Source organism: Varroa destructor, unplaced genomic scaffold, assembly GCF_002443255.2.
Source record: "Varroa destructor unplaced genomic scaffold, Vdes_3.0 BEIS01000004.1, whole genome shotgun sequence".
Taxonomy (NCBI): Eukaryota; Metazoa; Arthropoda; class Arachnida; order Mesostigmata; family Varroidae; genus Varroa; species Varroa destructor.
The window spans coordinates 46,634,210-46,656,642 of NW_019211457.1; the positions used below are offsets into that span (position 1 = coordinate 46,634,210).

At 39.4% G+C, this 22,433-nt stretch overlaps 3 protein-coding genes and 1 long non-coding RNA gene across 8 annotated transcripts in view; 3 read left to right on the forward strand and 1 right to left on the reverse strand.

Annotated features, from left to right (window-relative positions):
• The first annotated feature begins 1,213 nt into the window (after positions 1-1,213).
• LOC147756285 (uncharacterized) lies at positions 1,214-4,029 on the forward strand. Of its 2 annotated transcripts, none has more exons than XR_015326945.1 (3): positions 1,214-1,515; positions 1,736-2,042; positions 3,916-4,029. It is a non-coding gene; the product is annotated as an uncharacterized LOC147756285 (long non-coding RNA). The 2 variants fall into 2 exon arrangements; XR_015326944.1 differs by having other exon boundaries at positions 3,842-3,963.
• Positions 4,030-7,862: 3,833 nt separating this feature from the next.
• Positions 7,863-10,121, forward strand: LOC111249833 (adult-specific rigid cuticular protein 15.7-like). Its single transcript, XM_022804219.2, has 2 exons — positions 7,863-8,002; positions 8,283-10,121. The coding sequence occupies exons 1-2, from the start codon at positions 7,994-7,996 to the stop codon at positions 8,691-8,693; spliced, it is 420 nt and encodes a 139-aa protein (XP_022659954.1). The 5' UTR covers positions 7,863-7,993; the 3' UTR covers positions 8,694-10,121.
• A 10,567-nt stretch (positions 10,122-20,688) lies between these two features.
• Positions 20,689-21,745, forward strand: LOC111249396 (adult-specific rigid cuticular protein 15.7-like). The gene is made up of 2 exons (XM_022803209.2): positions 20,689-20,899; positions 21,092-21,745. The coding sequence occupies exons 1-2, from the start codon at positions 20,891-20,893 to the stop codon at positions 21,482-21,484; spliced, it is 402 nt and encodes a 133-aa protein (XP_022658944.1). The 5' UTR covers positions 20,689-20,890; the 3' UTR covers positions 21,485-21,745.
• A 105-nt stretch (positions 21,746-21,850) lies between these two features.
• Ttc30 (tetratricopeptide repeat domain 30) overlaps positions 21,851-22,433 on the reverse strand; it is a 23,066-nt gene continuing 22,483 nt past the window's right edge. For all 4 annotated transcript variants that reach the window (XM_022803203.2, XM_022803205.2, XM_022803202.2 and 1 more), the window contains one exon: positions 21,851-22,216. In XM_022803203.2, coding sequence (XP_022658938.1) covers positions 22,034-22,216 — 183 coding nt within the window. In that variant the 3' untranslated portion in view covers positions 21,851-22,033. The remainder of the gene's footprint in view (positions 22,217-22,433) is intronic.

A 22,433-nucleotide genomic window follows, 5' to 3' on the forward strand; every position in this document is an offset into this window, starting at 1 on the left:
ACTTTTTGACTTTTTTTGACTCACATTTCTGACTTTTACCCAATATTTCGTCCACAGTGAAATGGCTGAAGCAGATTCCTTTTCACTACTCATGTGAGCGTCATGTTAGGTGAAGTACAGATTAGGACTATTCTAGGCATCGCCAATCGTCGCGTTCTACGGTATCGTGACGTATACCTCAACCCAATAAGGGCAAGTTTTGATGCCGTTACTTAAATAGCTATCGAAAATCGTTACCGAGTGAGTCAGATGCGTCAATCGTCAACAATTAATGTAACTAATTAAAATCAAGACGTTCACGCACCTAACGTTCGACGACGAACCAGCTAGAACTTAACTTTTTCTGTTCCGGCGTAGAGCGTTCAAACAGTACTCCCCCCGACTCCCCCCAGTGCATCTATATCCTGGAATAACAAAACAAGCATGTTTAATTTCGACGAAGAGCTTTCTTAATTTTTCTCGTTCATTTTGCGTAAGTGTAAATATGCACACTTTTTGATTTCCTCGAGTGCAGTCCTTACTACCTGACCAACCAGTTCCTTCTCGTTGTCAGGAACAAGGTCTTGGGAGTTTTTGATGAAGGCGCTTATAAAGGTGTTCTCGGCACTTTCACTTTTACCCCTTGGGCACTCGCTTTTTATTGAACCAGCCCTATACATCTGCAGAAAGTACTGCTCGATTTTCATAATCGAATCCTCGCTAAGGTTCATCTGCTTTGCCGTCTCCTTGAAGATCTGGACGTTTCTTTGACAGTGGCTATCGGGCTCCATTCTAAATAGTCTGCGCGATTTGGTCAAATATCTGCTAAGATCAAACGTACTTTTGCGTCTCCAATGTGCGGATTTCCAGTGCTTCGTTCTTTTATACTATTGATTCGATACGAGATTAAACGAGAGCACGAACGACACTGGCTCGTATCAGACAGAAAATGGCCATTAAAGAGATAAAAGGTTTTCTCTCATATTTTCTGCTACCCCATTAGTGCTCGGTATCGTCAAAGATATATGCATCTTCTATCAGGTCACAAAAATGACAATGTACACTGTGAAGCGTATTTCTATTTTTATAAATTGAAAGGCATTAGCCGTTTTTCAGTCGAAGAGGTTCTGTATAGCTCTCATTTACGTACACAAAGCTTAATTTCTAAGTATTTGCATCTTTAGTGGGCGCAGAGTGTCTGTTGCAGAACTTATTTAACTTGCCCTTTCCTCTGTTCTGAGGCGTCGGTATTTTGTTTTCGCTGATTTTTCAACGACTTCGAATGGCTATACCTTGTGAGACTTCTCTCCATTGTCATATAGTCCCGTTGACGGTCTATGGAAATAATGAACCTTTGCAGTCCAATCGTAATACAGCAGTTGCTAAGGGATGGGACTTCGTTGATCAGCAACTGGACACGTATTTGTTTGTGTGGCTATCTTGTGCGACGTTGATGTACTTAGTAGGTTACCGGCCCCGTGTTATCTGACACTCTTAGCGCCGGCCCCGTCTATTTAAATTCGCCCCTTCTAAAAGGTACGCTTCTGGTAGCTTTTGAGATGGTTATTGACGCGTTTCCAAACATTAGGTTGTGATTTTACTATGGGTTCAATCTCAAACCCACTGTCGCCCATCGACGCCTAAAAAGGCACGTATCCTCTCGTCTAAGAGATAGTTACTTTTTTCGGCCATCGTGACTCGGAACATAATTGAACTTTATATTTCGCTATTATCTCTTTTTGGCTTTACGAGGCAGGTTCTAATTCATACCCGGCTACGAACAAGGTCACCATCGGATTTTTGATAGCATCTTTTAAGGCAAGTCTGAACTTCAGAGCTGACCAGAATTTTTCGACAAATGCTTTCCGCATGTCTGATAAAAAGCCACAGAATTTCTCTTGGGATCGTGCGAAGTGAGCACAGTCGGGTGACGCGTACGTCGTGCTGTCGTACACGACCGAAGAACGGCTAAATGTACTTATCAAGCTTTAAAATAGGCGTAAGATTTTGGGCAAAACAAACTGCAGAAAATGCACTTACTAACAAGGCTCTACGAGAAAAAGGTGAGTGTTGTTTATACAAGAGCCGACCTTTACCTATTCCCGAAACGTAAACATCACTGCAAGAGCGTCGGACAGCCTGCCGGGCCCTTCACGGGAAAAGTATATATTGGTGGCGAATACCCGTGTCGAGTTAATTACAATTAACGAAGAAAAAAAATAAAGAATGGGTGAGGCTTGAGTTAATTATTAATAATAGCCTCAATATGCTGAACAGGTTCCGTTCAAGCCAGTAAGCCCAAGGGGCTTCAGGATGAGTCGTGGTCGAGCTCTTTTTTAAATAGGTTAATATGTAATTGCATTTATCAGTCAATAATCCTTGGTAAGTTCGATGATTCAAAAGCTTCGTCACAAAACTGCTGTCACTGTTAGAATAGGTGATTTATTAACGTTCCAATGTATTACTTCGAATACCTTGTTAAGCATAACCTAATACAGTAGAAATAGAAAGAAAAAGAAAGAAAAGGAAAGAAATTTTCATATCGATTTTTAGGTGCCCCGAGTGAGTTATAGGTCAGATAGGAATGGTTCAGTCTGCTAATCACAAGAGGAGGAAGGCAATTCAGGATTAGTGGGCAAAAACGACTAATTTATATATAAAAAAAAAAGGTTTTCTCTTTGTTGAGGATCAGCTCTGTGGGTGAAATAATTGCGATAGATGAATTGTGTGTTCGAGTGACATTTACCTATGTAATTGATAGTAAATGGAACACAATGATTTTCGCTGTGATCCCCAAATTTGCAGTGTGGAATGGTATTTACCCACTTGGCGTGGCCAGAAGTTAGAAGGGGCTTACAGGGGCAGGGATGCGTTAGTACCAATATATGAGCTTTAATGCCCGAATTTTTAATTTGATAAAAGGAATGGTTATTTGTAATAAAGGGTCACAATTTGTAAGTTGTGAAACGAAAATATTATATTTTATTTTAGGGTTTACCTATTTATGCACAGACGTGCATAAATAGATAAACCCTAAAGACTTTTTCTTTCCTATACCGCCGGTAGGCAACGTACACTGAGCAAATTGGCACTCGACATTGGATTCTGCTAGCAACTTCACGTACTCTTTTTACCTTTTGCCCGACTGCCATACCTGTAATGTTGCATAAAGACTTAAACAATGGCAAGAAGTAAAAAGTATATGTGGGAGTGTTCCTTCGAAATTTTTTTTTATTCACGAATACTAACAGTACGGCTAAACATCCAAGCCTATCATCAATCAAGAAATTAATGTTTACATTTTTTAAATACATAATACACCTATAAATGGACAATGAAGTTCAAATGTCTGTGAAGACTAAGCTTTTTCTTCGTTTTGCATTAGCTATACTTACATATCACTTATATATATATTAGTATGAGATTTACAAATTATGTAAAATGTCAATAGTGGGTTAAAATTACAAAATCGTATATAATACGATATTTATATAATAAATATTACCTTAAAACTGAAAATGTAGTGACCGGACATTTAACGAGCCGTGGTATATATATTTCCAAATGATACTGCTGAAGAACATGGTGATACCCGTTGAACCGGGAGTGAACGGCTGAGAAAACAAACCACAGTTGTCCTTAGTAAAAAGAACTTGTCGTAATATCGCACAGCATATTCAGCACCGGGTTTTACTGTTAGCGCAAGGTAAGCTATATTAACAGCGACCGACCCCAGTGGCGCTTACCGTCAGGGTCATTTGGGAATACGTAAAATCCCAGGGGCGAGAAAAGTAAAGGGGATAGGGTAATTTAAGACAGATAGGGTTTCATAATAGACAAACAAATCTGCTCTATATTCCAGTTACTAATGATGATGTTGCTGGTCTAAAACAAAAACCATTGCTGCATTTTCTCTCCACTTGCGCCTTCTCCCAGCAACTGGGTCCGACAATTACGCGGAGTTGTGGCGTCCGCTATAGGACGCAGAAGGTGATGCGCTTCAAGGCGTCGTCAGTCCGAACCAGTACGTTTGCTCACCGTTTGATATGAATGAAGAAGATCATGGTCAGGGTGGGTGTTCCGGTGACTAGCCTGGAATAGCTACAGTCCGAATGAAGAGATTCGGCGGCGGCAAATAACGTCAGAGCGAAGAACAGGCAAAAGAATCTTCTACTGAAGCAGAGATGTCTGTTAATAAGCGATTACTCATTCGTGTAATTGACTCCTCTCCTCTAGTGCGAACTAGATGACTTCTAAATGTGCATAGCGGGTTGATTAAATCGTTAAACTTACTTGTTAGTTGCGCACTGATCTTTGGTATTGCTGTTGTTGTTTTCCAGCTAGTTTGTTTCTCTAGTTCAAACCCAATGTTCGACTGACTGAAGTTGTTCGATATATCAGTACATACTAGTATCAGATTGTACTGGTTTAATTTCTAACCTAGTCCTGATTTTTCCAGCCACCCTACACTCGCCGTAAAGTTTTACCATGTAGGGCATTGTAGAATCGATGCTGCGATTCCATAGCACTTCAAATCAAATTTCCAATAGATATTTCCTGTTGTAGGTCGCCGCAATTAATGCTCATAAATCGGTTCGATACACAATACTTAGAATGCGTTTTTAGAAAACGTTTTTTTTATAGTTTTATCCGGACTACATATCAGCCGTTACTGATTAACGGCGACGTCAGAAACTGCAATATGGCGTTTCGTTCTCACTTTTCTGTGCCATTATTTTAAAGTTGCGGTGATTTCCAACATAAACATCGTTTCCAACATACGTTGTCCCCATGGCATTCCTATAAACAAAATGTATAAAAAAAATATATACATATAAATTCATAAAAACAAAAAAAAATACGAGTATTATGCATCGTAAAATCTGTACTCTTCCGGGAAATCTGAATCACCCATACTAATTTACTTTATAGTATTAAAATATAAGTATATTTCGTCCTCTTCTGTCGCTGTCGTAGTGGGCTACGTATTCTCAGTGACCCTCGCTGGAATTCGCGGGGGCCATTGAAAGTTGCCAGTCATCAGCCGCTCGCCACCAGGATGACTATTCCATGGTTTTCAAAGTCACCCTGGTTCAAGTACGATATTACTGACGGCTATGAGAACGCGAACGGGCGTCAAGAGAAATGCTTAAATGATTATGTTTTCAGGAAGTGAGGTTGACGGACGTCACCGTAGCGTATAATACCAAATAGCCAAGTTAGGCTTTGGGGCTATCATTAAGACAAACGAATTTGGCACTAAGAGGAGTGAGCCATTTGCTCCATTTACGAACACGGCTTTCAGAAAGCCCGTTAAGAACCATTCATCATCAGTACTACCATAGGTAGTCATCAGAAAAACCAACGAAAATAGTTGTTTATATAATTATTTTCCCGTAATATGGAAAACCTCACGTTTCATCTCACTTCAGCTGCTGTATCTCAAAGACATAGTCAGAGGACCTCCATGTTCTTATTTTCTACGTGATGTTTAACTGTCTGCCATGGAGTCAGCAAATGAAAATGTCGAGTCGTGTATAATCCTAGCATGTTTAGCTTGTATGTAAGTCATACTTTACGTTATAGATTCTGCGCCCAAAGTGACAGTTGCTCTGCATAGGTCACAAGTTTTTCAATATCGAGGATTTTTTCCTAACTGACATGAATGTGGCGCACTTCAATAAAGCGCGCCATATTCGAACGATTGTACGGGTGACTAGGACATGTTATTGACGTATTATCGAGTTTACGTAGTACTGCAAGTAAACTTTAGCTTTTCTGTACGGCTACAAATAAGGTAGTTATTTTATTTTTCATAAGGACGCGTTGCTTTCCATTTGGCTCCTACTAGAAACAGTTGTATACTCACTGCTGTGGAAGCTAACAATGACGCCCAAACAGTTTAGTTGGATTCAAACAAGCGCAATGCAGAATCAGGGTACATCAGCAATTGGGACAAACATGAGGTTGCTTCTTCCACTTTTAGACTGACTTCAGAAATTCGACCTACGGTTTTTCAATTTAATAAGCTAGCACTCGAGACCTATTAGGAAATCTGGACCGAATTTTAGGTCTGAATTTGACAAGTGTCGGCGCTTCGATTCATGCAACAGTGTAAAATATTTTTTTTAAATGCTATTAGTTCGGTATCTGTTCGTCAGTGGCAACCTAGGCTACTAGGCACACTTTTAGCAGATTTTTTAAAAAACACTAATAGTTCACATGACGTATTCGTGTATTGCTCGTAAAAACCTTGCCTAGCTTAATTTTTAATTATAACACATTAGCACTTTAAATTAGTGAGCAATTTATTAGCGTGTAAGATTATTGGCTTCGCATTTTCCAATCTGTTTCGATACCAGGTACTTGACGGATAAAGAACTTCTGGCTTACAGTTTTTTTTTGTGAAACGTTTGTTAAGTGCTTGTACAAGATTATTTAGGGTTACTAAAACCTGGTATTAATATTTTTATAGTTCAACGTTCCATAGTCCTGTTATGTAACCTACACTTAAGGTAATTTTGTTAATTTAAGGGGCTCATTTGTTATTTAGTGCAACAATCAGCCGTAAAATTCATTATAGCTACTTAAATAGTGTCAAACTAATACCTTGATCTCATTGAAATAAGTACTCGTATCCACATAGTTGTGGCAAGACAATATGTGGCCACTAACATGAAACATATGTCAGAAAATTCAAAAGAATAATTTCCCTACAATATTTGATTTGTTAGAAAAGAGACTATGGTCGTTATTTAGTAGATGGTAGTAGCAGTTCGTCTAGCTTTTCACATACAGCGTATTGAAATGAACATATAACCCTACATAAAAACAAGAACTTCTTTATTAATTAATTACGCAGTGGTAACGTAGGGTCAGCAAAAATCTAATAAATCTAATAATAATAACATACTAAATCATTTGTAAGCAGATACTTTTCCTCTATACGGCTACAAGAACAGTAACCACGCTACTTTAATAAGCAATGTCGGTTGGAAACGAAAACGTAGTAGTTATGTAAAAAAAAATAGTACTGGTAAGCCTAGAGCCTGTCGGACGTTGTAGGCGCATTGATCTCATTCAAGACCTCACTGTCCTTTAAATGCCCATTAATAGACAGTGAACGAGTCGGACACGGAGTGTCAATTCGAAGTACCGAATCTGTCCCTGTGGCCACAAAGCCGGTTATTACCGAAAAACATCTATTGCAGGGTTGATGATCCGCTGGTTCGTGTCAAACGGGTCGAAGGTTGACAACAAATGACTTTCTACTGTCAGCATCAGATTGACGTACTATCTTACGTCCCTCATTAATATATTGTGCTACATTTACTTTCGCTATCCACTCTACGCTGAACAGAGTCCCAGACGAACTATTTATTCTCGACGAACACCGCGGTACTATCTGCTCGCTGCACTCGATGACAACTACCAAGTACTTTTGGCTTCTCTGGTAGGCGAACGTCACAGAACCGATCAGTTCGACAATAAGATCTAAGGGAAAAAAAAAACATTTTATTCACAAAAGCGCACACAACTGGCAAATCTATAGCCGATTTAAAAAACGAGCCTAGCAATTATCTCAAAGTGGCGCCAGCCCTTTATTTTTTAAAATTGTTGGCTACTACCCGCAAAGTACTACCTATACGATGTTTATAGGTGTTCCGTTCAATCCACGTCATACCCGGGTTAATTTTTTTGATCAGCTGACAGCAATTGCTGTCCATGACGCTATAATTATTTAATTTTCACATTTTTAACAACGAACGAAATTTTGTTCTGTTAACACCTGTCCCAGAATCGAGTCCTGGGTCGCGCACGGTAGCCGCAATCACAGTCGTCGAACCCCCACGCCCTTACCTATTCTACGCTTTTGTCTACCACAAGAAAAGCTCACTGCGCGCGATCAGTCCGCGCCCGTCCAACGAGACACTGGACAGCTATAAAACAGTCACAAAAGTAGTTCAATTTTATTGTGGTACGCATATCTCTGCTACATAACACCAACGAAGCAATGTTCAAAGTGAGTGCTTTAATCGTTGGACACAGGATCAGACGTTGTATTACCGTTGTTTAATATATTGGATAGTGATGTTTTATTGGTTTTGAATATGTCGTTTGATGTTAGGTGCGTTTTGGGCCTTTTCATCTCGGAATTTCGCTGCTGTCGAACCTGACAGAAGCTCAGAAGTACCTTGAAACATGTTCCTTCCTGTACACTAACGTTGAGTGCACATGAATGATCTCGAGTGTACGTCTGTGTTTTGTTTAGCTAACGATTAGACCTGTATTTCGTTTTGTAGCTCGTTGTTGTAGCCGCTTGCGTCTTTTCGCTGGCCCTTGCCGGCCACTACGGGGGTCATGGAGGCCACTCCGCCACCGCGCGCCATCAGGACGACTATGGAAATTATGAATTCAAGTACGATATCAAGGACGGCTATGGAAACGTGAATGGGCGTCAGGAGAAGGGTTCACACGGTCACATTGTCGGATCGTATTATCTGGGTGAAATTGATGGACGCCACCGTAGCGTTCAGTACCAGGCTGGTAAGCTGGGCTTCAGAGCCACAATTAAGACGAATGAGCCTGGGACCAAGTCTAGTGAGCCCGCATTCGCCCCGTACATTAACACTGGCTTCGGAAAGTCAATACCTTCGGGAGCAATTCACGCCGTTCACGGCCATTATGGCGGACACTATGGTGGACTTTATTGAAAGGGCCACCGCTGTTCGACGGCTTGAGGCAGATCATGATAACGCTTTCACGAGTCACAGACACCGACCGATCTGTCCGCGCACATCTTCTCCTTAGCTGTACAGATAAAAGTGCATTTGCTTACTTGCTAGCTCACCTCCTATTCTGTAGGACTTTTTGTTTAAATAGTGCTAGTGACGTATATTCTACCCTACATCTGCCATATGTCCCTAACTGTAAATATGATAATAAATTAATTTATTATTTCATACTCAGCGCAATGTACGATTCCTTACTTCAGCAACAATGAACGCGAGCATCAGCGTGCGCGTGTGGGTTTTACCGAATAGGCACGTGGACGGCTCTGGCAGTTGATGTACTTGTGAGCTCGGAAAGCGTAATTTTTCTTCCATATTTGAAAACTAGTTGGACTGATTCTTTGGTAAGGGGATTTTTTAAATAGCTTTTCCACATTTCACTGTTATGCAAAATTATGATAGTGCGAACGCTGCTTTATGCCATCGCAAGACAAGGTTCTTCTAGAGCGCTTAGTAGCGATATCACGCATGTCGAGGCAGGTAACTGCGAATATCACGATAGAAAGCTTCTGTAGAACTATAAAAAAGTGTATATTCTACTTCGTTACATTTCTCAACCAAGTAATTAATTGTTGCCATAGGCCCGCCGCGTTTTAGGCCGACTTTTTGACCGCAAATGGCTCTACTGGTTACTCTAACAACCGCACGATACGCTTTTTTCAAAATATATGCTTAAGAAATACATGTGATGATAATTAGAAGCAAACAACAATATATGTGCACTTAGGGTTTTCCGTTAGACTGTTGATTTGAAGATAGAAACCTAATCTTGCCTTGTCTAAACATATCCTTATAAAAATGTAATAACGTCACAACCTAATTTTATAAACTTACGAATTTTAATGTCCCCTCAAGAGACCTCTCAATCTCCAATCAATCAAATGTCCTCTCAATCAAAAATATCTTTTTACAAGATTTGAAATCCGCCAAATGCTAATTTTAAACTATGTACGTCTACTACAAATGTTGAAAGCAAGCAGATAACAACGCCGACATTAGATACGTCTAGATAAGAAAAACCAATGGCAGACTAATTAAATAGAGAGCTCCTTCGAAAACCTGGTATTTATACAAAGCACTACAGAAAGAATCCATGTGACCTGTGTAGTTTCGTTGACCCGTTAATGCATGAATATCAGAAAAATGGGTACTTAACCCACAAGATGAATTTTGGATCACTTAGATAATAGTTGACAGTGTTCGTAATACCAGGCCCGAATGGCTGTCCTCACTTGACCTGTGCCACACGGAAACACGGCGGTGTTAATCGACCAGCTCGGGCTCAGTGATAGCGAAGTCCAGATAATGATATAGTAGTCTTGTCAATAAATTTTTTCAATGTAAACCGCATGTTTGTCACGCATGTTCCATCGTCACATCTGGTGGTAAAACATTATATATAAAACCGTCCGCATTACGGTTAAACATAGGATGCACAACTGAGACGTATCAAGTCTTTTTAGTTAGTCTATGTTTATATGGCACTGGTAGCAAAGTAGCTCGATGTGTGCTTTCTTCCCAAATCGCCTGTCAATTTTAATGACGCGCCCAAACGAATGATAGCGTCACAGGCGTTTAAAGACGAGAGCACCACAGTATGGTACGATGTGGTGCCAAGCGTACCACATACGTACCATAAATACAGTGCAATTTTTTATGTATGTCAACAGGGAAACAAATGCTTTCAGACAGGAGGGTTTTATTACGAGTTTTCCTCGTTGGAGCAAACCTAGCGAACCAAAATAATGAAAATCGGCTGAACGGTTTTTCGAAATTTTTCCAAAAAACAATATATATACTTAGATTAGGTATGAGACGTGGGACAATATATATGTCTAGCTGCAACCAACATGTGCATGAGCTGATTTAAGTAATCAATACAGTCAGATATTGTTAGAGTGATTTCTTCTTCGCGCTTATTCTTAAATCAATACAATTTCAAGCAGACAACTTATTGATGTTTATCGTGCGAAAATTCAGAAATCAAGTTAATCTAATTAGATATCGATGTGAAAACAGAGACGCTGTGCCTTTGTTCCAGAAAGAAAAAATGTGAAACGTTTTAAATGACTAAATATAAGCTTGTGACTGGATTACTAAACCTTAACTTACCTGAATCAAACTTTTTATTACCTTAAAACTTACCTAATCCCTAATAAAATATGAAGGAAACTGGCATTTAATTATTATTATTGAATTTATTGAGCATATTATTGAATTAAGAAAAAATGTTTCCAACGCGCATCACGCAGCCACACAACACACAGGCACGTATAAACATCCTCATACAAAGCGGTCATCTACACAAAAACAAAAAATCTTCCATATCAGTAGCCTTCACTCTACAGCGACAAGCCTGTTGTTCTCCGAACGCTCATCTAACGAAATAAACAATCGAATGTGAATTCTGCAGATCAAACGAAATACCGGTGTGTACACTTCTTCCAGACAGAGCAAGTTTAAAGTAGCAAAAATTAGAAATAAAAGCTTAAAATTTGAGGGCTCCAATCAGATTATGACTAAATAAGAAGCCAGCCAGGACGGCCGGAGCATGCATACTTCAGTCACTTCTGCCACGCTCCACAAGCTATTTCGAGTAAAACGTGCAACGTATGAGCTTAAAATCAACCATGTATAGCAAGTTACGCAGGTTCGAAGTCCTAAAGTGCTAAAGCACCACAATGAGAATGTCATGATGTTACTCCGATCCAAGTTTTCGGGCGTTAGCTTATAGAATGCAAATGGTCCCAGTGGTTCAGGAAGCCGACGTTATCAGATCTCTTCGTTGAGCTTGGGTAAGAAAACCAATGATGATGTAAGAACTAAGGTACACCCCGATAACTTCGGTGAATGGCCAAATGGGGCGATGTGGGCATAGGTCAAAGCGTATTACGACAATGATGATGCTGGTGCTGCTCCTGATAATATATGGACGGTATAACTAAATGTGAATAGCCCGAATAGGTCATCAACTGGTTACCTAAATGACTAGAGTAAGAATTAAAATTGCCGTACGGATAGTACTGCCCATGATGATATCGGGCATGCACGTCAACAGGACAATGATAGGATATTTTTCATGAGCTTAGCGTGACATCGGTACTTATAATTTTACCCTTTTGACAGAGACATCACAAACCCTTAGACACCAGAGACAATCGGAAACCCCCAAAAGTTAAGGTGCCAGTTGTAGCTTTTCGTTTTACTGTCTTGCTGGTAAAATGGTAATTCTTGACAATAAAGCTCACTGCTTGAGGAAAGCAAAGAATCAATCTGAACTTTGAAGCCGTCTTCTTCTAGACATACGCATGTACTCTGGACGTATTTAATTCCAGTTCACGGATTTCTTTCAGATTCGTCAGTATACTGTTTGGACTCGTCAATCTTGTGTTTCTCGCGATATATTTCGTGATATTTTCCCCTTTGTCTCGGAAAAATGTAGCCGTAATCTTTGTGGAAACTGAAATGCATTACTGCTGCACCTCTCAAGATCTCTTCCGTAAATCCAATAACGCCTACGGCCTTCAAAGCAATGAGCTGAATATGCATAAATCTAACAGCCGATGACATTGATTGGAGCTGTACTTAGGTGATGGCTATAGTAAAACATAAATAATGTGACGTATGGCAACGGAGGGCTTAAACCAGCGACTAACCAGTGTTTCCACTTTTGACTAAAATTCGCTCATAAGGGAAGGCTCTTTTGTATATCGTTTTAGACCAGACTAATAGTTCTAAAAGGGGGCTTGGCTTTTTAGGATTTCGGCCTGGCAATGGTCCCTGCATTAAATGCCCAAGATGCTTTTTAACTACTGAACATTTAAGCGTTACGTGATACTCGCAATCAATTTGGGTAGATTAAACAATCGTCTGTAAATAGCTGTTTTCACGTGCGGATCTTAAAAATGCGACGAAGTACGCAAGATGACAAAATCGAATCAGGTGTACACGAAAGACACAACCTTCTTAACAAAGTTTTGTAAAACAAGTTAGCTTTCTTGTTTGAAAAAGGTTAGCATTAATAAATCAAGTTATTCCGTTCAACGCCTATTTTTTCCCAATTTTTCAAGCCTTTCTAATTCTGTTTGCGCAGGGCACACACTAGTAATACTAAGGTCGGATTTGTTGGCAACATTGTGGCCTTCTGGTCTATTACCTACATTCTCATGCAAACTTGCAGGGTTTTTCATAATACCTACAAAGACGAATCTAGTCCAACATATCCGCTAGATTACGTCGTCCTCCCTTACGCATCATCACGATCCAGACGTTCCCAAACAGTTCATGCGTCGGGCACATGAAGTGTGGGATTCCACGCTTTTGTTTAACGTAATATACGCACTAAATCTTTACCCATTGAAGTTGGCTGGTATTAAAACCCGTGAGGTTGTCATCACGTTACATTGAGAGAGTAGATCCAACTTTTGTTAGACATGGTCGAACATCTGTATATTGGATCTGAGTTGGCTATGACTAGGTATTTACAGGAAACGTGGCCATTGGGCGGTAAATGAAAACGTGGTACAGACGCCACCGAATGGTTGGGTACATAGAAACATTATTGCTAGCAATACAGTCGTCCTCATTATTCTATTATATGTACGGTACGTATTTCTTAGTTGAATATATAAGAACATATTGTTGTCAATTATCTGCCCGAATTTTCTACAATTGTTCGAGCAGATGATTCTATTAAAATAGTCACCCAGGTTTACCCTGCCTCAGTAAACGTGGTTTAGTACACGAGCCTTCTGATCTGGACCTACATCCATCTATTAAGCTAGACAACCTCAGATTTTCCATTCTGGTTTCAGACGGAAGGGTTGTCAACCTAATTTTTTCCGATAGAAAACCCATTCGAACTTGTGCTGGCACATCGAGCGGCCCAGTCATGATATAGGGTTCCCCTTACACTATGCTGATGTAAAATAGAAAGCCTATCTTTTAACTAAATGATTTATACCTTATAAGTAGTTAGTTAGGTGATTTTATTCTTGGAAATAGTAAGTGTATAACCGCCAATGTGAAACTAGTCGAACGTACGCGTTATACGAAGAGCATCCGAAAATTCCATGAATCCTTGCCCTGGCTTTATTGATTAGTAACAACCTTAAAAGCCGTCCCATTTACAATTTTGCGACATTCGCTTCCTTTTGTTGTCGTATCCTACAAAGTGGAGTTCGCTTACGCTATTTACTGAAACGAAGAGACAGGAATTGTCCGCTGAACTACTATAGCCTTTGGCAACAGCGCAATATTTTAACAATAATAGCCCAGTTGATTCTAGAGCGCTGCTGTTGAAAGAGCTATAAAAGACAGGGGCGTCAATGTATACAAATCTATTACAGGTATGCTGTTTACAACTCTGTTATCCTAGACGTACTGTCGTTGCTATGATGCTTGGTTAGACCAGCTGCGTAGGAACGATCGTTTGAAATCAACTGTTTCCTGTATTTTAGCTCAATAGAGAGTGTGTAGGGAAAAGGTTGGGCAAAGTACACAGAATAAATTGTTGGTAGGGATAGCTAAGAAGGTAAATCTCCCTAATCTCGAGTCCGCTCGTCCAGTGTCAAAAACGACGATATACAGAAGCGAGTTAACGCAAAACAAAAACAGGCGTTAATTTCAACATCGTTGATAACCGTCATTATGTAACGATGGCAAAATATATTTAATTATCGATTTTAACAAAGACTAAGATATTACGGATTCCCTTTTTTTCAGTGGTTTGCTCGTTGGACCGGACAGGCAAGATGTCACAAAAAATAGCGCTTAAAATAATGTATAATAAAAAAAAGTATTATTTCGAATTTTATCTTGGTAGCATAGTGGGGCTTATCAAGCTCCACGATTGCTGGCCCATGGCTGGTCTATAGTATGCATGGGCTAACAACGTCCAATTGCTCGAATTTTTGCGTTATCTTTTAAATACGTCCTATCGCTATTCGATTTTAAATAATGATATAACACAACATTGCACGTCTAACGGTAAACAATCTATTTTATCTTAACGGCGCAGCCGCTATTTCTTCACTTGATTGATTAGCGCCCGTTTGTCACAAATTATGTCAACTGTTAGATAACGCGCTGAGGCAATTATCGGTGAATGATCTGCTCCTTCGTACCCCAATATACGAAACATTTTCACGAGCTCAGTGGGGGTCACGTGTATCGTTCGTACAGTATGTCATTAGACATTATGGGCTAGCGTAAAAGTAGATGTAAACATGCCCATTATTAGAAAATTAACGAGACATTTCCTGCAGAGTCGTTGGTCGTATTCCGTTGCAATATCGTTAACAATTGCAGCAGACAGCTGGTATCGTCTAGCTCCCTTGGCAACTTCCTTGTATCTGGACATTTTTTTCTTAAAAAGGACCGTCAACACTCAACAGCGCAGTGTATTTCGAAGATGCTTGTTTTCAAATTAACGCTGGGGTCGGTGCTATGTAAGGAACTAATCATATGCATCGTCTATTTAGGAATTTCGGCCACTGATCAAATGGCTCATCTCAAAGCAGCTGCTAATTTTGTTAGAGACAACAGAGGTTCTTTTGATTCAGGCTCAATTCCCAAACTACCCTCGTCTATTTTTCAAATGCAAGCCCTCAAAATATGACTATATGATTTAATAACATGACAATTAATTAACCCCTTCCATCCGTCAATTTTTATAAAATATATATCTTCTTTTGCTACGATTAGCACAACATACTAGGTTTGTCAGTCTCAGTTGGTCTACGCCGCCCTCCTTGACTATAGAACTACATAAACAAAAGGCTCTAACTAACTATTGATAGACGAACAATGTTTTCTATCGTTTAATAGTTCCATCATTACTGTTAGGATACACTCTTTAAGTTCCATATCGAATACTACGTTCTTCCTGTCAAGCTAGTTGAACTCCTGAACTAATTCCCAAGTAATCGATTTGCTATGGCCAATTGGCGATCGACTAGGTAAACCTTGTGTTGAACTAGCCGTGTATTGCCTTTCTTGCGTTGGAGAAGTGAGTTTCACCACGTCTTGGCCCACCTCGAGTTTTGGTTTAAGGGCCCTAGGGGCTGAATTGTTTAGAGCTCCTGCTTCATCGTCCAGACATGTTGCAATATTCTGGATGAATTATATTGCAGAAAATAAAATAGTTATATAGGTGTTTAGTCAAATGAAAGTCAATTTTACTTTGTCAGAGAGAGAGAGAGAGAGAGAGACATTTGTAACGTAGGAGTTCAATGTCTATATTCAATAGTACAGGCGATAAACAGGTTTAGCTTTGATCCCTTTACATCTTATTCGCACCTTTGGTCTTAGCTGTTTTAGTGGGTATTATTGCCCGCTTTTAAGACTATTTTTTTAAAGACATGAAACTTTCGATACGATCAAACGTACGTCTGTCTGCACTACCATACCATGTAATATTAAAAAAATAAATTTTACTCATTTATCCATAGTACCTGTTTGTGTCAGTTGCGGGGTAAGTTTGGATTTTGCATACCCGAGAGCTTCAGTGCGCCGTTTTAAATGCCAGAATTGACAACAACGTACTTGTTTTGGTCAGACTAAGCCTTAATGAGGCTGAAATGCAATAGAATTCAGGCTTTTGAATAGTTAGATAATGGAGGTGGCCAGAACTATTTACATAACGTAGGTGTCACAATGATGCCATGATTTTTTCTAAATTTATCTGCAGGAATAGCGCATCCGTTTGTAGTATAACGACATTTATGCTTAAACGTGCAGAACTTATCTTACTGCTAGGCTCGTACTATCGCAACACATTTCCTATCACTGTTTGTAACGTGAGCGAAATCGTATCATTTGTGCTTTATAGAAAAAACAACCACTTCTTGTGCATTTAGGGCAAACATATAAAATAGAATTCACCCGTGGAGACAGCCTTGCAAACGTCGCCTCGACTGAAACTATTGCTAGGTTTAACGTAGAAGGGAAAAATTATCCGCACGTAGTCAGACGTTACGTTAGAGTAAATAGATATTCCATTTACTATTTTTATTTAATTATTTATTTGTTCGTACAAGCTTTCGGTTATTTCTGTTGCACGAACAGGTCTCCGGGTCACCTTTTTGGCATAACATGAAAAAGCTTCCTCAATCCGAAGCGAGTCTTGCTGGACTTCACTGGAGTGTCTTTGAGAGACCTATAAAAGGTATAAGAGATATGACGTGGGAACCATCTTCCAGCGCTAAAATTTAAACCAGCGGTGGCCGCTTGTCTGCGGTGACAATGGCAACGCACTCAATGAGATGCGCATTTCAGGTCTAGGCTCTTGTATTCGACCTTCGTAACCTTAATTCAGTAACATATTCAATCATTAAAAAGACCAACACTGTATTTTAGAATAGATCTTACTTCATAGTCATGCTCAAGATTTATAAAGATTCACACGGTATTATGTGTAAAACGACCTAAGCAAAGGATCGCTATTGTATTCGCGCACCATGTTCTCGAGATTTTTTTTTTTTTTAATTATATCTGTCATTATTTGTATTTGCCAGTCGAACGTCTATGACAATACATTATGATTTGAATTTTAATTAAAAAAATCCAATTTTTATTCACTTTTGTTTGTAGCTGACAAACGCTTTATGTACATATACATGATCTATGGTCAGGTTAGAAATTAGTTAAAAGTTACTGGTGCAGTTACCATTATAGCTTTCTAAACTTAAGCTAAACACTGATTTCGTTCGAATTACGAGAGGGCTGTGCCACTTCATTACCTAGCTGGAATGAAGCCTCGTTTACTTATGACAGATCACAGACTGACTTATCTTCAAAACTTGTATTTAATACAGTGTGTAGGACTTATCGAAATAGTGCATTGGCATAATATCTTCCATACAAGAGTCCAGACTGCTGAAGCAGCGCAACGCGAATTTTCTTGGTTAAAGTATAGGGTACGTTGTTTTCGCTAGTACCCACAGATGTGTGGACCCTTGGAAAATTCTTGGCTTCGTTGCGTGTACATCGGTTAGTATTAAATAAACATATACTAGCGTCGAAAAATCGATGCATCTGTATTAAGTACGATGAATATAATTTATTAGGTTTTTTTTGTATCTTTCACCCTGAAACATATACCAAGGAGCGCGATGGTCCTATAGGCACACAGATTTCTCTTTAGTCTTGATATGATCACTTGGTCTATAACGTTCGTCTTCTAAGTAGATTAGCCGGCTTCATTAAGCATCAGCAAACGTATCTAAGAGAACAGATAAAAGTTGTGCAAGCCTAAATTGCGAGCCAGATCAATTTAGCTATAGGAAATAATGAACGAAAGGATTAGTTGTCATTAATTAAGACCGAAAAAGCTACTCTACGAAATTTTCCTTCAACTATTTAAATTGCTAGGTTTGCTTCGTAGTGGTACCTCAAGCACTACGCGCAGTTGGCGTGTGGTGACACTGGGGTATGGCTGTGGGTCTATCGATACTTAATTTATTCTTAAGTATAATCAGATCTAATGATATATATCACATGAAAAATTTATGTCAATGAAAAAAATATATAATATGATCTATACACGCTTCTAGTGGTGAAGCTTTTTTCTTAGCTGGTAGAGCTAAGCTTCCCCCTGGAGCGGTCTGCGCTTGAGACTGGGCCACTTCTTTCTTCTGGAGAAAGGCTTACTTTGACCTAAAAGATAAGAAGGACGTGAACATCTGAGACGAAACAGATCATGCTACGTTCTCTCTAAATATATTCACTCCAAAAAATAAAAACAATATAATAATAAAGCGAAAACAAAAGCAAATCAAGACCAGTGCGCCTTATGCACTTTTGGGTGTTGCATTCCTTGAACACATAGCGTAACTCCGCATGACGGCGACAACCAGGTAAAAAGCCGTGTTTTTTTTGCCACAGGGTAACCAATTAACAGGGTAAAGTGTGAAAAAGCTATACTCAAATCATATGATGCCACAAACTATCATGGTTTGTGCAAAGAAATAACTGCTAGCGTCCACCAAAGCGATCTGTACAGCATCAACGGATGAGGCTACTTGAGTCAATATATAGCAAAACGGACGCGGGGTCGGCCCGAAGACCTATGTTCAGACTACATTATGTTATAAGCTATTAGAACTTCTTATAGAAAAATATTTAATCTGTAAACTGCTCAGTTCTATGCCCACCAAGTCTACCGGTATATATATTTTTCGGTGCGTGGCCCAGTTTTTTAAGTAACCGCAAACATATGCCAGGGTCCAGATCGAATCCCAATGAGGTTATAACACATGTACCAGTTTTATTGTATGCACAAGCTTTACTCCATAGAGGCACAGTCCAACGTCCTAAGCCTTAGAATCACAACTCGAAATAATCCTTCTTTATCCAATGGTGCGTAATACTCTTTCCGTTAGAATAAGAAAAATTAAATATTACTTATAATAATCACAAAAAACGAAAATCAATATGAAAAGAAGGCGTATAAAGAATACTTTTTCAAAATAATTCGCTCATATTTTTTAGGTAAATTGACAAATAAGCAGAACTTACTAGTCAGCAAACAGCAAACGTATGAACAGCCTGAATAGCTACTGCCGAATATTTCTGTGAAGGGAGATCATCAATGCTAGCGGTTTCATCTGTGTTTTAGCAACTTACACAAAAACAAGAGAATTTATTAACATTGGTTCTCACTTACATTTATGTGCCACAGCGCAAGAATCAAGCAAGACAACCATACTTTTTGTTGCGGTCCGTTAAACTGTGGCCTTTTAATGGACATCTACAAAACAACAAATGATTGTGGCTACCGACTGAAAGATGTTTTTTCAATTGTTTGCCTCAGATACGATTTTATACACCACAAATCACTACTGCCATCACAGTTGTTAATGTCGCCTCGATGGGCTAGTCACCTTTGATATATTCTAAATTAAAATCCCTTACCTTTCACTTGGCACGTGACCGTACTTTGTACAGCTGATGCCACCATATACGGAAACTACAAGTTCGAGAATAGTGTTTTCAATGAAGTCGAACGCCATCACCGAGCAGCCGCTCTGATGATTTGAAACAACATCTTAAACCTGTGAGCGCCGTATGTTTAGAATGGCTGCAAATAATGTTTCAAGCCGTTGGGTGGGTGTTTTCATCGAGTTCTCCGAGAGAAAATACCCTATAGATCTTTCGGTTGTGCCACTTTGATACTTATCAGTTTAAAGCTAATTACTTGAACTCTATATAATTACGACAGGTATCACTATTATTATCCATAATTATAAAGGCATTTATACAATAGTGAATGGCTTCGCTAATTAGAAAAGTCTTATTTATTTAAGTATTGTACACCGAGTTCACTGTTGAACGTTTTTTGACCCATGGCCTTTATGTCCAATGCCATTTCTATTTGACTTATTTAGCCTGCTCTATATAATATCGTATTATTTAAGAAGTTTTCGCGAGTCGACAAAGCTAACACCGTATTTATTGTCCATGATTGAACTAGCCATTACGAAAAACACAGTATAGCCAAACTTCGATATGGATCGTTTGACACACATGGCCTGTTATTATGTGTTGTGTTTCTATTTTGTTTTTTACTAGATAAGGCTTCAGACGCGCTACTTTTTTAGTACGGTTAACCAATATATTGTCGGCATATCGTGTCTTTTTCAAATCAAATTCACTGTGTACGTACATATAGGTATAACGCCATTATTCGATAGCTTACAAGTAGATTTGTGTACGAATTTTGTAAACACATCTATATTACCCGGTTATGTTTTTCTTATTTAATAAGCAGAAGGACTAAAGATAAGGCAGAGCTATTCCGTGCGTCGCAGTGTTGAACGCGTTTTTTTTCTCGCTTTTTTTTGGTCAGTAAAATGGACCGCCGCTGCCATGACCGGCCCGGTGATTAGGATAGTCGTACCGACTAGCAAAGTTAGTTGGAGGCGCCTTACAGAATCGTCGAAGTTATACACGCCGCGTCATTGTCACTGACTAGTCGATCCCGTATTTCGTTGAGGCTTATCTCTAGGCGGCACAAGTCCTCACCCCTTTTCTTGTACAAAACTCAGCCAAACCCGTATATATCTTCGGTTGACGAGCGTCAACAGCGTCACCGACTTGAGAAATAATCTATTTCAGCCATGTTCCAAGTGAGTAGAAAGAAATCACAAGATAGAGAATACTCATTGTTTTGAAGAATTACTATTGAATCGTGATCAATTCAAAAGCGCGTAAATTGTTCACAAGCTGATTTGTATCTATTAACTAGCTCTACCATAGGTGCATAATGTTGGTATTTGTGCTTCTCGCTAGATATTGTTTATGATTGTGCATGATTGCAGCTCATTGCGATTGCCGCCTGTTTTGCGAACGTCCTAGCGGGCGACCACTATGGAGGTCACTCGGCTGCCGCAGTACAGCAGGACGATTACGGCAACTATGAATTCAAATATAATATCAAGGACGGCTATGGAAATATAAGGGGGCGTCAGGAGAAGGCCTCGCACGGCCTTGTCGTAGGGTCATACTACCTTGGAGAGATTGACGGAAGACACCGCAGCGTTGAGTACCAGGCCGACAAGTTGGGCTTCAGGGCTAACGTTAAGACTAACGAGCCTGGCACGAAGAGCAGCGAACCCGCATTCGCTAGCTACCATAATCACCTCTACGGAAAGTCTATTCCTTCGGGATCGATCCAGATTTCTCACGGTTACGGTTACGGCCTTGGAGCTTAATCTTATCCACATTACTATACTTGCATAGAGATTACGGTGGATCCAAAGTGATACCCCTAGGAAACATCTGCTTTCAAAGATCCCTAGCTATATAACAACCCTGGCTAATTTATAACAATATTCATACGCATACTTCGAATCTCAGACCTCACTTGAGTGTAGTAAGGCTCCTCTAGTCCTCACGACAAATTCTAACAACGTTTTATTTTTGTATATTATACGTATTTACTCAGTAAATAAACAATTCTTTACTAACCAAAATGAGTGTTGTTTTGTATGTCTGATTGGGTAACATTGTTTAGATTCGATTTGACTGATCGGCCACTTAATCTTTGATCGGCACTTGAAAAAAGTAGGTCGTTGGCAGACTTATTTACTTCTCTTTAAAAGAGCTTTATATTTGACAAAGTAAATGAACAACAGTACATTAAGTATCTTGTATGGTAGCTGCTGTTTTGTTTATATTACGTTAACGTAAATTTTACCCGTAAACATGTCTTCGTGATTCACGTATAATTAAACTGAACTCGATCTGTCATTGTCTATTTATTATTCGTTGATTATAGCAAATAGAGCAAGTAACAGCCTCGCCTCCGACGCAACGGTCGCCGGTAGGACATCGGATGAGCCTCGGCCGTCGTCGAAAGAGGCACAAACGGAATAGCCGAACTGTTCACACTGTGAGAGAAAAATACGGCAGTCGTGAACAACGGCATCTCGAACGACGATCACCTGACGGAGAAGATTGAATCGAAATTAATTCATGTTTCGTTTCAAACGAATACCCTGCTCGTCATAAAAGTTAAAATTACGACGTAAGTTAGGCTGTATCATGAGCTCAGAAATCCCGTATCAAAATATATATGTCCTAATATACATGTGATATAATCTGTATAACAACTGGCGAGCGTTGACAGGCACTCTAGATATATATATATATATATATATT